Source organism: Drosophila erecta, unplaced genomic scaffold, assembly GCF_003286155.1.
Source record: "Drosophila erecta strain 14021-0224.00,06,07 unplaced genomic scaffold, DereRS2 tig00000307-arrow-arrow-pilon, whole genome shotgun sequence".
Classification (NCBI taxonomy): Eukaryota; Metazoa; Arthropoda; class Insecta; order Diptera; family Drosophilidae; genus Drosophila; species Drosophila erecta.
The window spans coordinates 457,325-472,885 of NW_020825221.1; the positions used below are offsets into that span (position 1 = coordinate 457,325).

Here is a 15,561-nt window from a genome sequence, read left to right on the forward strand (position 1 = left end):
ATTTGACTTTCCAATTGCTGTCAAAGCGATATATGCCATAAAATTGTAGAATATATTCCCTTCTCTACCACTAAAGACTAAAATTTTCTTTCTCTTTTTTTAATTTTATTATTTGTCTAACCAATTAAATTCGGTATGCTTATATAATTTCGGCCACACCCACCATATCGCCCAAAACTGTCACCCCCTCTCGTTAGAAATTATTGATGTGCTGTGATTTTACTTTTTGCCATGCCAATTTCTATCGCTATGCCAAGAAATTCTGAAACTAAAATTATTGGTGTAGCAATACGCAAATCGGTTGTTCTAAGTGATTGAACCATCTCTGCACAATGGCGTAATCGATAGCTTATAGATAGTTACAAAATTTACAACGTGTTATTGTTCACGGACACTACGACTGTCATTATTCTTAAAATGAAAATTATATGCGAGAAGCTGCAGGGTCATCTTCTCACGCATCTCTCACGCTCTTTCTCTCTTGCACTCACGCGCTTCCACTTTTGGAAACTTTCCTCTATTTCAATTTCTATCGTAACATATGCATATGCGCATCGATGTCAATTTTCGCTTTAGTCAACTAAAAAATACTGCAATTTTTCAAAAATCTCTAAATTTAAATCATCGTCTTATTATTAAAAAGAGATAATAAAAAAATCTTATTAACTCTATGTTTGTTCGCTGAACTTAGTTTTCTTTTTTTGTTTTTATTATACGTAGACCAAGTTTAAAAATAAATTTAATCAGAGACTTTATTTTATTCCTTTCAGATTTGTCGAATAACTTCCACAAATTATTTTTTCACGAATTACTTACACTAAGTGAAGCCGAAGATGCCACATTAGCGAAGTTGGACTGTTACAAAAACGTTCCGAATCTTATACCACTTAGGAATAGTGCGTTGCGAGCTTTAGCAGCATGCCACTATATAAGTGATATCGGATACAAAGAAAAAATAATAAATATAATTTTTAAAATAATGGAAAGTGATAAATCAGAACTTCAGGCAACTGCGTTTCTATGCATGAAGCATTTTATAACTGGAGTTACTTTAGAAAAAGAAAAGGTATGGTTTCAAGGATACTTTACCGCAAATTATTATCAATTTCAAAATAAACCGTTTACATTAACAATTTTAAAAATATCTTCAAATTTAAGGCACCGATAAACAAAGAGAAAGATAGTATTTTATGTTACCAAGTAAAATGTTTTCCTACGCAAAAATTGTATGTTTCTAATAATATCCACTGGCGGATTTCCTATTCTGACGTTATTATTGCTCCCTCGAAATCGGCAGGCAAACGCTCTTGCCATCTTGCTCACTTTGTTCACTTCACCTTCTAAACACTTTTTTTTTAAATCTCTTTCTCCAAACTGATTTATGCATCTGTGCGGAATGTATATTTATGATTATGATTTATGATTAGTATATTAGTCCGCATCGGGAACTTAAAAATCTAGAAGGTTTTACATTAAGCATCAATATTGAGTACCAATAAATGGGAACTTGATTTTGCCCACGTGCAATGTTTTCGGCACATTGACGGCATTTTGCAGATATTAGCAGAAAAAAGAAAAAAAAACAAAACAAACAGCTTTTTGTTTGCCTTGCCGGAGGGCCCAAAATATTTTGACCACGTCCAAAAATGAAAAACCATGTGGTGCGCACATTCTTTATATATGAATAACTATATTTTTTATATTTTTTCAGGTACAGTCTGCAATGCGCCCGCTGCTATTAAAATTGGGCGATCATAGAAATTTATCTATACCAGCAATAAAACGCTTATCGTACTTTACCCAGCTCTTTCCTCAAATGTTCAATGAGAAATTAAGTGAGCAAATATTGCAACATTGCTCTAAAATTATGGAAATATTTGTAGGTGAATTCAAATCAACAAGTCCGAACGTTAATTTCTTTGCATCTTCGAAAGGTGGAGAATATGAACAGAAAATTGTCATACTAATCGAAATGTTTTACTTTATCTCAGCATCAGTAAAATACATTGAAAAATTATGCCAACTTGTCTTAAAAACAGAAAAAAACTTAATGATTGAGGCATCAAGTCCATATCGAGAAGCCCTAATTAAGTTTCTTCAACGATTTCCAACTGAAACAGTGGATTTATTTTTAACTGAATCTCTTATGATAGATCCGCAATGGAATCGGCTTTTCATATACTTGTTGAAACACGAATCGGGAGTATCATTTCGTGCAGTAATAAAAAGTAGTCGGTATAATACTTTAATACTTTATTTAAATACAAACACAGAATTCCCACAAGCGCCCAAATACGAAATTCAGCACCAAGCCGTTTTAATAATTTTTACATTAATGGAATCAGACGATCAATGGATACCAACACGACAAGATATTGTTGACGCCCTTAAAAATTGTTGGCAGAATTATTTCAGTACATTAAGCTCTGAAGACGTTCTATGTGACTTATGGCATTTGATAGGAAAAATACTTTTGCATTATTTTTCTAACAATACAAATGACATTGAACTGCTTTTTCAATTATTAAGGGCTTTATGCTTTCGATTTATACCGGATGTCTATTTTCTGCGAGACTTCTTGCAACACACAGTAGCGCAAAGTTTTACTGTTAACTGGAAAAGAAACGCATTTTTTTACTTTGTGGAAAATTTTAATAACAGCTTTTTTTCAGAAGAGCTAAAAGCGAAAATAATTACAGCTGTCATAATACCTTGTTTTGCTGTAAGTTTCGATAAAGGCGAAGGAAATAAACTAATTGGGGCTCCTCCGACCCCGTATCAAGAAGATGAAAAAAATATTGTATCCGTTTTTATTAATAAAGTGTTTGACCCAGATAAACAATATGACGATGCAGTGAGAATAGCTCTCTTGCAACTAGCATGCTTATTGGTAGAACGTGCATCTCAGCACATACATGACGGAGATGCTAATAATAAGCGCCAAGGTAATAAGCTTAGACGTCTCATGACCTTTGCTTGGCCTTGTTTGCTTAGTAAGAGTTCAGTGGACCCTACTGCACGATATCACGGTCACTTATTACTTTCGCATATAATCGCAAGATTGGCAATTCACAAGAAAATAGTTTTACAAGTATTTCATTCTTTGCTGAAAGGGCATGCATTAGAAGCCAGATCTATTGTTAAGCAAGCACTAGATGTACTAACGCCAGCTATGCCGTTGCGAATGGAAGATGGAAATACTATGCTAACACACTGGACAAAAAAAATTATAGTTGAAGAAGGTCACGCTATGCAGCAGTTATTCCATATTTTGCAACTCATTATTCGTCATTATAAAGTAAGGACAAAATTTGTTGCATTAAAACAATCTTATAATAATATAATTTTTATTACAGGTGTATTTTCCGGTTCGACATCAACTAGTGCAACACTTGATTAACTATATGCAGCGCCTTGGGTTTCCTCCTACTGCTTCTATTGAACATAAGAAACTTGCTGTTGACTTAGCAGAAGTTATTATAAAATGGGAGCTTCATCGTATTAAGGATGATCGTGAAACTAAATCAGATGGAGCCGAAGAGGACTTAATACAGGAAAGTTCAGTAAAACGATCAGGGATCGATTTTATTGAAACTCGAAAGAAGTCATTAGATATAATAAGAGAAACAACAGCCCAAGGAAAGTAAAAGAATTATCACAATATATTCTTAAATTTAAAAAGTCAATCATTGTGCCTCCAAGGCAAGCATTTTTATTGAAACATAAAATTGCCTATAGGTCATGTAAAGTTCTTACAGCATTCTAGAAAATGCCAAAAAACAGAACTGCCACGTCCACACAATTTTATGATTTGTTTTTTTAATTTCTATCGAATGCAAAATATATATTGGCTTGAGTCAACGGCGTTAAAATCTTAAGAAGTAAAACAGCATTCTTGAACCCAAAAAGTATAAAACAATTTTTGTTTGCTGGATTATGAGCCCGAAATATATATATATATATAACATCAACATAATATAACATCAGAAGACAAATAAGTTCGTACCCAAAATTTTGTCTATGAGTACTATTGCTTTAAACCTATTTGACCCAGGAATTTTTTTTATCGCGTAACTTGCTCTTATCAAAAAGTTATATCAATATGGGATTTAAATTCTTTAAATTGGAATTAACAAATAGTTAAAAATATAAATTGTAGCTTTAAAGATAAGTAGCAGCTTTATTATTTTTTATTAATTTATTTTTTATTTTATTATTATAAAGTGAAGGTAGGACTTTTTTTTGTATTGATTGACATTTGGTCCTGGGGCCACTTCTTACAGTTTAAAAAAACTAAAAACTTCGTATTCTTTCATAACATTTATGACTTTAACCGTTGTGATAAGGGTTTGAGTGCTTCTCCGCCAGATGTATTTTTAATTGCTGATTGTATTATACTTCTCACAAAACAGCATAGTTACACAGCTATTTGCAAATCAGTATGTTAAATATTCTAATGGCGAAGAAGGATATTAAATGGAAAAAAGGAACAAAAAGATAAACGCATAATTAAATTAAAATGAAATATTAATAAATAGAGGAGCCATTATTGCCGCCACCAAAAAAGTGGCCACAGTGCAAAAACCAATGTACGTCCGTTAAGCATTTTGCTAATCTATGATATCTGGTGGGAGGGTGGATAATCCATCACTTGTATTCACAAACAATATAGCCACCCTTTTCGCACTACCAAATCTGTCCAAAGCCAAGGTTAACTACTGGGTTATGGACAATGCATGAGCATTATATAATTTTGTTTGCAAAATCGATCAGGAAACTAATCGAAAGTGAAGAATATCATAAAACATTTTCGTTTCAAGTGGGAAGAGTTGGAAAATTAATGTTGGGTGATATGGTTGGAAACCTTTTTTGTTTTTATGTAAATAATATTTTTTAACTAATTGTTTTAGTTTAATATATTTAGCTGTTCTTGCGCATGTCGTACATGTAATTGTAATTGTGAGGGCACCGCTGCTACCATACACTACCATACACTACATACGTACGAAAAAAAACGGTTGTTGATGAAGTTGAATAGGTTTTTTAAATTTGGCTTACCACCAAACTTATTTATTTCATTATATATTTACCAAAAGTATCAGGTGGTAATTGAATACACACAATGTAGCTCTATATAGAAAGAAATAAAAAACACATGAATTTAACTTTAACTAATAATATTACAAAAATATTTTCTTTTATTCATCTTTGTACAGGAGTGGGATCATATACTAAGACTGATGACATGTTGCGCTCAATTGATAAATCCTACTGTGATACGGTTTTGAATTTCTTGATACGTTTAGCATGTCAGGTTAATGATCCGCAAGCACCAATAATTTCCCCAGGAGAAAGTCTATCACGAAGGTATGTTTGATAATGCACTTATTTTTTATTTTTATACTAGGAATACCACCCACAGCGATAATGTCAATATGTATGTTTTTATATGTTTTAATAAATGACAACATTAATTGCCAAGTTGAAGTCTCTAACAAAGGATCAGAGCTCATTACTGGCACCGCCAACTGATCCAACTTTAACGGATGCACATCCATTTCTCTGACCGACACTCTCTCTTTAAAAATAACTGTTTTGAAACTGGGGGATGATTACACAAAGATTTTTTCATCGTGATGGAAAAGTCTTTGTAATTAGTATTTGAAAATCACTTTTTATTAAACATATGTATTCTTCATATTAAGGATGATGTATTCTCGGGTATTCTCCCTTGAGTATGTATGGGTCTACTAATTTCAATTCTGATTTGCTAAATGCAATGATGAAATGCTAATTTCAACCCTAACCCTAACAAAGCAAAACTTGAGGTTTGCAGAGCTAATATTCTACCACGACTTATCGAAGGAAAATTCTTACTGATTAACTTCTAACTTCTAACTTAAATCATCGTTTTTGACCTACTCCACTTTTCGCGTCTGCACCCTTTTTAACTGTAGTTACCAACTCATTCTGTCGTGTTCTATTTCACCTCATAAATTTATTGAATAGTAATATCTATTGGATAGTGCCATAAGTAATAAGCAAATAAACTCTTATACATAGAAATTACATAAATTAATAGTCAAGAAAAACTTTTATTAAAGTGAACAATGTAAAATTCTAATACATATTAAATAATATTATAAAAAAATATTCCAATTTTAATACATGTAATAATTTGTAACGCAAAACGGAATACTTATCCCTTCTAAAGGGTAAGGGAAGGGTACATATTTAGTTAGTTTTTTATATATACAATTTTATTGATAAATGATAATTGATATGTTTTACTGCAGCACACTCGCACTGTGGTACCGCTATATGCTCTAAATACTTGTTCACTGCACTTGTTTTTATACCCGTTACTCGTAGAGTAAAAGCAAAGACACTAGAATAATAAGATGCGTAACTATGCAGTCACTTTTTTGGTGGCGACCATAATTGCTCTCTCCCCGATCGCGTAAAATTGAGAGCATAAAAAACTAAAAATATAATTTACTTGGTTGTGTGTGTACGTGAAAACAGTAAGCAAAAAAGTGTGCATGTGTGCGTAGTTGTGCTAGAAGACGATTTTCGATTTAATTAATGTTTACTTAATTTAATTAATGTTTAATGTAATGATCTAATAAAATATTATTAAAAATTAATGCCGTGACTTATTTTTTTTAAAGAAGTAATTTTAATATTCATTAGTTAAAATCGCCCCTCGAATAAGCTACCGTTTACAAATGAACTTTACATATAAACTTTTATTGAATGTAATTACGGATAAATTATTAAAATATGGAAAAAGAGTAGCAAACGATGAGCTCTATGTATTTGTCAGCTTTAAGCAAACGGGTTAAGAGGAACTACAAGAAGAAACAAGAAATTTGGCGCGCCATTTTACCCACCCAAAATTGAGCGGTTTTTAAAAATATCAAATTAGAATATAAAAAACATTCAACAAAATAATATAAGATTGTCAAATATCTCCCGCCTTTTCCTTTTCCGCCTTTTTGTCTTTTGAATTTCGCGGCTATGTACAAAGCGCTACAGAGCTCGTATCTTGCAATACTATACATAATTTGAAAGGTACATATAATTTGAACCTACAAAACGACGCTATGCATGATTAGTTTGGATATTGCGTTCAACAGTTATAGACGTGTAAACATGGAGTTCACTAACGCCGAAATTCACGCTATTTTAAAGTTTTCCTTCGTTAAAGGCAAATCCGCTAGAGAAACGTTCCGTGAGATTAATGGTGTTTTGGGGGATGGTACTCTATCACTTCGAACCGCGGAGGAATGGTTTCGACGATTCAGAGCCGGTGAAAACGACACCATGGATAAGCCAGCCGGCGGAAGACCTGTGACGACAAATACCGATCAAATCATGGAATACATCGAGTTAGACCGGCATGTGGCATCTCGTGACATCGCCCAGGAGATGGTAGTTAGTCACCAAACCATTTTAAACCATCTGCAGAAGGCTGGATACAAAAAAAAGCTTGATGTTTGGGTGCCGCATGATTTGACGCAAAAAAACCTCCTGGACCGAATCAACGCCTGCGATATGCTGCTGAAACAGAACGAACTCGACCCATTCTTGAAGTGGATGGTGACTGGCGACGAAAAATGGATCACATACGACAATATCAAGCGAAAACGAAAACGTGAATCGTCCCAAACAGTGGCCAAGCCGGGATTGACGGCCAGGAAGGTTTTGCTGTGTGTTTGGTGGGATTGGAAGGGAATCATCCACTATGAGCTGCTCCCATATGGCCTCCCATATGGACTTAATTCTACCATCTACTGCGAACAACTGGACCGCTTGAAGCAGGCGATCGACCAGAAGCGTCCAGAATTGGCCAACAGGAAGGGTGTAGTGTTCCACCAGGACAACGCCAGACCACACACTTCGTTGATGACTCGTCAGAAGCTACGGGAGCTCGGATGCGAGGTTTTATCGCATCCACCGTATAGCCCGGACATAGCGCCAAGTGATGGCGAATGCCCTTGGTGGTGTAAAGTTGAACTCAAAAGAGGCTTGTGAAAAGTGGCTGTCCGAGTTCTTCGCAAATAAGGAGGGGGGCTTCTACGAGGGAGGTATTATGAAGTTGCCGTCTAGATGGAAACAGATTATCGAACAAAACGGCGCATATTTGAACTAAATCCGATCACTGTAACACTTTTTATAAAGCATTTTAAAATTTTAAAAAATATTTGACAACCTATTATTTGCATTTCAAATACTGAATGTTGGTCACTTACATAAGTATACATATTTTTTTTAATTTCATATTAGTAATTTGTACTAATAAATTTACTAAATAGTTAAAAGCTATACAACCTCTTTTTTCAAAATTTAATTCTTGAGGCAGGACCAGCAGGAGCATCTAATAATCACTCACTCGAAGATTGTTGTAATGACGTAAAATACACTACTATAGTGTAATGTACACAAAAATCTTTGAAAAGTTTGTTTGCGAATTCTGCCCTGAACCCAAATGATTTTTTCTGGATTCCGAATGTTAAATGGAAATTGCGGATTCTGATTATTTGATCTTTTGTGGTTGTATGTTGTATATATATCTTCTTAAATGGGCTACTGTTTCATCTATTTGCTAAATGGGATTTTCGTATTTCGATTTCTTGTTCGTGTGGGTCGGTTATGTCTTTTAATAGATTAAAAATAACATATAAATATTCTGTATAATTGGGTGGCAATATTACTATCTCTGTGTTTCTTCAATGATATTGACGCCTCGAACTTCTTCTGTCTTCAAAGCAAACGGTCGTGTTTTTTTCTGCGCTCCGAATTTATTATTGCTTTTGCCAAACCAGTGTTTTTTTAATTAATTTTTTAATAATTCTATTTTGTACGCATAATTATAAAAATAACGTTTGCTTCGCGGGTGAATCTATTTTAATTTGTGCACTATTTTAAACACATTAATTAAACATTTAATTTTTTTGTCTTTAGGTTCTGTTTACTCTATCTTTTGTGCGTTGTTCGTAGTGCTCTTTGGTGTTGTTTTTCTTTGCACATTAACTGCACTGTGCACCCGCTCTCTCACTCTCCCACATAAAATCAAAAGTTCTAAGCGTGCTAACTGCGCTCTTGCAAATTTGGTGTCTTGGTGCAGTGGTCTGAATAAAAAAATGATATGGCAATGAGCTTTTTTCGACCATATATTCTGGTGATTTTTTGGCTGGTTAGTAAAACCAGTTTGGCTGGTGGTGAAAAAGTTCAAAGCTAAAATAAAAAATAGGAAAAAGGGCCCGTGTGAATCTGTGTGAAACATCTGCATCTATATCTAAAGATGGAGTCTTAATTGTGGTTAGGTGTACCCTCTCATCAGAGGAGGTATTTTTTGATGAGTCCCATAACGTAGAATCCATATGCGTAGAGCTGTCATTTTCCGATAGCCTTTAGATTCCCCTGTCTTACGAATTCCAAGATTTTCTAAATCATTTGTCCGCTATCCAATCCCTCTCAAAGAATCATTCCGATAGGGACCGATTGGTAGTTCTAGGTGATTTTAATATACCAGGCACTACGTGGTCCACAGAAAAAAAAAACGAATATCCTTTACCTTCATATAGCACACCTACACACCCTACACCACGACATTATTGACGACTTGCTCGACTTATCGTCGTCGTACTTTAATTATATTTGAAAATCTCCTGGTCGATTATTGGATCTGTCTTGTAACATGTCCGAAATTTCTGTCATCCTACTTTTGAGGTGACAATCACACACAGATGGCGTAATAAAAGAGAAATCAGAGAAGTCAAACAAACGAATACATTGTTTTCGAAAGGCAAACATTCTTAGGCTAAATAATTTTATATCTGGCTTTAATTGGTCAGATCTTTACTCCTACAATGCAATACAATGATGGATGCCATAAATATTTTTTATACCGCAAACAATTCATTTTTAACTCGATCAATCAATCATTTTCAAATCAATTCATTTTTTAACTCGAGTGTTGCGACTTACTATCCGTCTATCTCCAGCAAACCTCCTTGGTTTATTAAAGAGTTGACACACCTAAGAAATGTAAAGTCCAGACTATATTCAAAATATAAATATACCGTATATCTTTTCAAAAAATGTAAGTGCTCTGTTAAATTATACCATGCTGTCGTATGTTCTAGTTCGCACAGGATCCAAAACAGTTTTGTAATATTGTTAGCACTAATCGCAAAACAAGTTATTACCCCAACTCGATATTTTTTGGAAAATACTACTGCAACATCAGATCAGGCAATAGCCGAATTATTTGCCCAGTTTTCCCAAAAAATATTCTACGTTACCTCTTTCCGAACAGCTTTACTCTTAATATCAAAGTCGATACCACCTTTCTATGTCAATTTTATCACCGTGTCAGCACGGTTTTATGAAACGCAGATCATCTACACTGACTTTAGTAAAGCATTTGACTCTGTTAATAATTCACTTTTGGTTAAGAAACTCGATTTATTAGGGTTCCCTGTTGATCTTCCTAATAGGATTTTAAGTTTTCTTAATGGCAGGACGCAACGGGTCCTCTTTAAAAGTTCTTTGTTTTGTATTCTCCGAGTCACATCCGGCGTCTCACAAGGAGGCCCGCTCCTTTTTACCTTATTTATTAACGACTTTCCCTTAGTATTAAAACATAAAACTTCTGTACGCAGACGATGCTAAATTTTTCCTGCAATATAGGGACATTTCTTGCCATTCGGACTTACAATCCGATCTAGATAGCTTTTAACTATGGTGCCGTGATAACGTACTAAACTTAAATAGCTTCAAGTGTAAAGTTACGACCTCGCTTTTTTTAAATGGGTGATCTTTGAACAGAATAGCACGTGTTAATCTTGGTGTTCTTCTAGACCTTAAACTAAACTTTTCAAGCCATATTTCGTCTATTGTCTATAAGGTCAGGGGTGTGCTTGGTTTTATTAAAAGGTGGTCGAAGGAATTTAAGGATCCTTACATGACCAAAAACCTTATTCATTTCGTTAGTCCGTCCGATTCTTGAGTATGGATCACCCGTTTGGAGTTTGCAATACGGGGTTTTTTGTCTGACCGCGTTGAATCGGTAAAAAAAACGTTTTACTGTTTGCGTTACGGCACCTTAATTGGGATGCAATCCATATATAGCCTTTTCATTCCAGTAGACTAATGTTAATTAATTTACTTTCCCTAGCTAACCGTGCAAGCCGTGCGTATACCGTACTAAGCATTCCAACAAAATCAGTTCGTTACAATACGCATTTATATATCTTTGTATAGACAGAAAAAACGTTCAGTACTAATTTTAAATACACAGACAAAAATTATTCCATTCACTGCTACATTAATAAAAATTTATTAATAAATCAAGAGAGTGCTATTGTCGAGTTCCCCGACTATCAGATACCTCAGATACTCAGCTAGTGGAAGTGCGAACGTTATATGGAATATCTGTAGTACAAAATTGGAGACAAAAAAAAAATGAAATAAATTTTTTAAGTTTGGGCATGACAGTTTTAGGCGGTTTGTGGGCGTGGCAAAAAGGTTTTTGTCAAAAAGACAAAAAAGATTAAGACTAATAAAAAAAAATTAAAAAATAACAATGTAATTTTCAAAAGAGTGGGCGTGGTAGTTTTGTGCTCTGTGGGCGTTAGAGTGGGGGTGGGAATCTGGGAATCTTTCTGGCTTCTATAGGTTCTAAGATCTCGACAGACGGACGGACATGGCCAGATGGTCTTGGCTATTGGTCCTGATCAAAAATGTATATACTTTATATGGTCGAAAACGTTTCCTCCTACCTGTTACATACTTTTCAACGAATCTAGTATACCCTTTCACTTTACGAGAAACGGGTGTAATAACAAAGAACAGTTAAGCCGATTTCCCTCACTATCGGAACCCTGTACTCAGCTAGTTTTGGGCTTTGTACATTTTGTGTGCCATATCGATAGAAATTGGCGTGGCAACTTGCGCAGCGTCTACATCGCTAAAATCTAAATCCTAATCTTAGCCTTAGTATCCGAGATTTAAACGTTCATACGGCATATGGAAAAGACGAACATGGCGCCAACAGCTCAATAACAAATATTATTTCCACTTTTTTTCTATGATAATCCTTTTTTGAAAAATGTTCTTATACAATTTAAAAAAGTTTTTGGATATATTTCGATGAATTTTTGATTTGATTTATATTTTGATCAGAATATCCTTTAATAAATGAAAGAAAAAAGGTGCTTAAATACATAATTTTTATACAACAAAATAAGTTTATATTGATAATTTAATATACTGACAACAACCCTGACGAGCATGCATACTCTCTGGGCATATTTGTGATATAGATATTTGTGATTTCATTGTATTTAATTTTTACAAGGTTTTTTTTAAATAATTTTGATATTTAAATTAATTAATTTTTCTTTCAGGTGCGTTATGCTATTAAAAATGGCGATGCGTCCCGAGATCTGGCCTCAACCATTTGATATTAAGCTTAATTGGCTTGATAAAGTACTTGCTACAGTAGAAACTCCTCATCACAACTTAAACAACATATGTACTGGAATAGATTTTTTAACATTCTTAACTACTATACTGAGTCCAGATCAGTTAGTGTCAATTATACGACCGGTTCAACGAGGCCTGTCCTTATGTATAATTCATCAAAATACAAGAATTGTGCGGTTGATGCATATGTTTTTAACTCGAATAATGGGAATTTTTCCACCAGACTCACAGCATAAGCATGATGATCTAGATTTATTATATAGCGCTGTTAGTAAAATGATTGCTGAGAACCTAACACTTTACGAAAATAGTCCGCAACCGAATGCTTCGTCGCTTTTTGGTACTTTAATGATTTTAAAAGCGTGCACTACTAATAATGCAAGTTATATTGATCGAATCTTAGTCCAGTTTATAAGGGTTCTGCACCGTCTTACAAAGAATCATATAAACACCATTGGTGGTAATACTGTAATTAGCCAATCTCCTGATTCAAATACTTTACCTTTAGAGCTCTTAGTTCTCTCCTTGGAATTAATCAAAAATAGGATCTTTGTAATGAGTGTGGAAATCAGAAAACTTTTCATAGGCACAATTTTGGTCAGTTTAATAGAAAAGAGCTCGGATGTAAAAATTATAAAATGTATAATTAAAATGCTGGATGAATGGATTAAAACGAAAGAACCAAATGTTATGATCCAAGTTCCTTCTATTCGCGAAAAGTCCGCCTTGCTGGTAAAGCTTATGCAAAACGTTGACAAGAAATTCACTGATGAAATTGAACTTAATATACAATTCTTGGAAATCATAAATTTTATATATAGAGATGAAATTCTAAAGCAAACAGAGTTAACAAACAAACTGGAGGGAGCCTTTTTAAATGGATTACGGTTTCTAAATCCAAATGTACGTTCAAAATTTTTTGAGATTTTAGACTCATCAATGCGGCGTAGACTTCACGATCGATTGCTATATATAATTTGTTCCCAAGCTTGGGACACAATTGGTTCCCATTATTGGATAAAACAATGCATTGAATTGCTTATTTTAACAGCCAATACAATGATGCAAATTCAATGTTCAAATGAAGAATTTAAAATACCCAGCATTACTTCAGTCATTCCTGTACACTCATCAGAAACACAGGAAAATTCGTTTGTATCCTTCTTATCATCTCAGTCGGAGTCTTTTGATATTATACAAACTGTTGATGATAAAGACGACGTGTTTGATATCGATTTAACACTTGAGTTCACTGCTGATCGCAAGGAAGATTGTCAACAAATACTACCAAATCGACGTGTTACTCTGGTTGAACTAGTTTACAAGCAAGCTGAATTTTTAGAAGCAAACCGAAATATTAGGACCGACCAGATGCTTGTCGCCACATCTCAGCTATGTCATATTGATACACAGTTAGCCCAAAGCGTATGGCTATCTATGTTTCCACGTATTTGGAGTATATTCACTGAAGATCAAAGGTATAATATTACAAAAGAACTGGTTCCCTTTTTATCATCTGGAACTAACGTTAACCAAAAAGACTGCTATCCAAGTACATTAAATACTTTTGTAGAGAGTTTAACGAAATGTACGCCAGCCATATATATTCCACCAAATTTATTAGCTTACCTAGGCAAATCTCATAACCTATGGCATAGAGCCATACTTGTTTTAGAAGACATGGCCGCTAATCAATCAATGCAATCCAAGGATATTGATGGCGGTGAAATTCACTTATCTGACTTAGATGTACAACAATCAAATAACATATTTGAGTCACTCTCAAAAATGTATTCTTCAATGCATGAGGAAGATCTTTGGGCTGGCCTATGGCTTAAATTTGCACACTATCCGGAAACAAATATAGCTGTTTCATATGAGCAAATGGGATTTTTTGAAGAAGCCCAAGGTGCCTATGATCTAGCAATGACCAAATTTAAACAAGATTTAAGTAATGGAGTTGTTAATACATATGTTAATTGTGAATTACTATTGTGGGAAAATCACTGGATGCGATGTGCTAAAGAATTGAACCAATGGGACATTTTACTGGACTATGCCCAAACTAATAAGGACAAAAATATGTTTTTGATTCTTGAAAGTTCATGGCGCGTACCTGATTGGAATTTGATGAAAACCGCGCTAGCTAAAACAGAACAATGCTATTTAAAGAACTACGGCTTTAAAATCAACCTTTACAAAGGGTATTTGAGTATTCTTCACCAAGAAGAAAGGCAAACAGGCAATATCGAACGCTATGTAGAAATTGCATCCAGCTTATGCATTCGTGAGTGGCGTCGATTGCCTAGCATAGTTTCACATATTCATTTGCCGTATCTTCAAGCTTCACAACAAATTATGGAGCTTCATGAAGCAAGTCAAATCCACCAGGGACTAGCTCAATCGCGCAATAATTCACTCCACGATATGAAAGCCATCGTGAAGACTTGGCGTAATCGACTACCTATAATTTCGGATGACTTATCTCATTGGAGTGACATATTTACATGGCGACAACATCACTATCAAATAATAACACAACACCTAGAACAACAATCCGATCAAGGAAGTACAATGTTAGGAGTGCACGCATCAGCACAAGCTATAATTTCTTTTGGAAAAATAGCTCGAAAACACAACTTGACTGGTGTTTGCCAAGAGACATTGTCAAGGATATATACGATTCCCTCTGTTCCAATTGTGGATTGTTTTCAGGTAATTAAATCGATCAATATTGGGCTTTTATAATAATTAAGATTTTGAGTTTACTTATATTAATTTTGGTTATTACGGCGACGATTACCGTTTTAGGCAGCGTTCATACGTTCTTACGACGTTCTAGTATCTAAGTCCAATCAAATAAAAACATATTCTAGCCAAGTGAGATAAAATTTGTTTAACAAATACGTAGTATCAAATTTTCTGACTATAAATTGTAATATTCACCAAAAATTATTTTAGTATAAATATATATTACAATACAATACAATAATTTAGGTCGTTTTGACCTAAAACGTTTAGTTTTTTTTCCAAACCGCACCAAACTGGCACGATCTCCCTTTAAAT

The 15,561-nt window shown here is 34.3% G+C and overlaps 1 protein-coding gene across 2 annotated transcripts in view; it reads left to right on the top strand.

The window, feature by feature from the left end:
* Positions 1-15,561, top strand: part of LOC6541212 (transcription-associated protein 1) — a 111,493-nt gene that overhangs the window by 67,851 nt on the left and 28,081 nt on the right. For both annotated transcript variants that reach the window (XM_026983530.1, XM_026983529.1), the window contains 5 exons: positions 771-1,066; positions 1,712-3,298; positions 3,357-3,639; positions 5,217-5,367; positions 12,417-15,210. In XM_026983530.1, the coding sequence (XP_026839331.1) occupies positions 771-1,066; positions 1,712-3,298; positions 3,357-3,639; positions 5,217-5,367; positions 12,417-15,210 (5,111 nt within the window). The remainder of the gene's footprint in view (positions 1-770; positions 1,067-1,711; positions 3,299-3,356; positions 3,640-5,216; positions 5,368-12,416; positions 15,211-15,561) is intronic.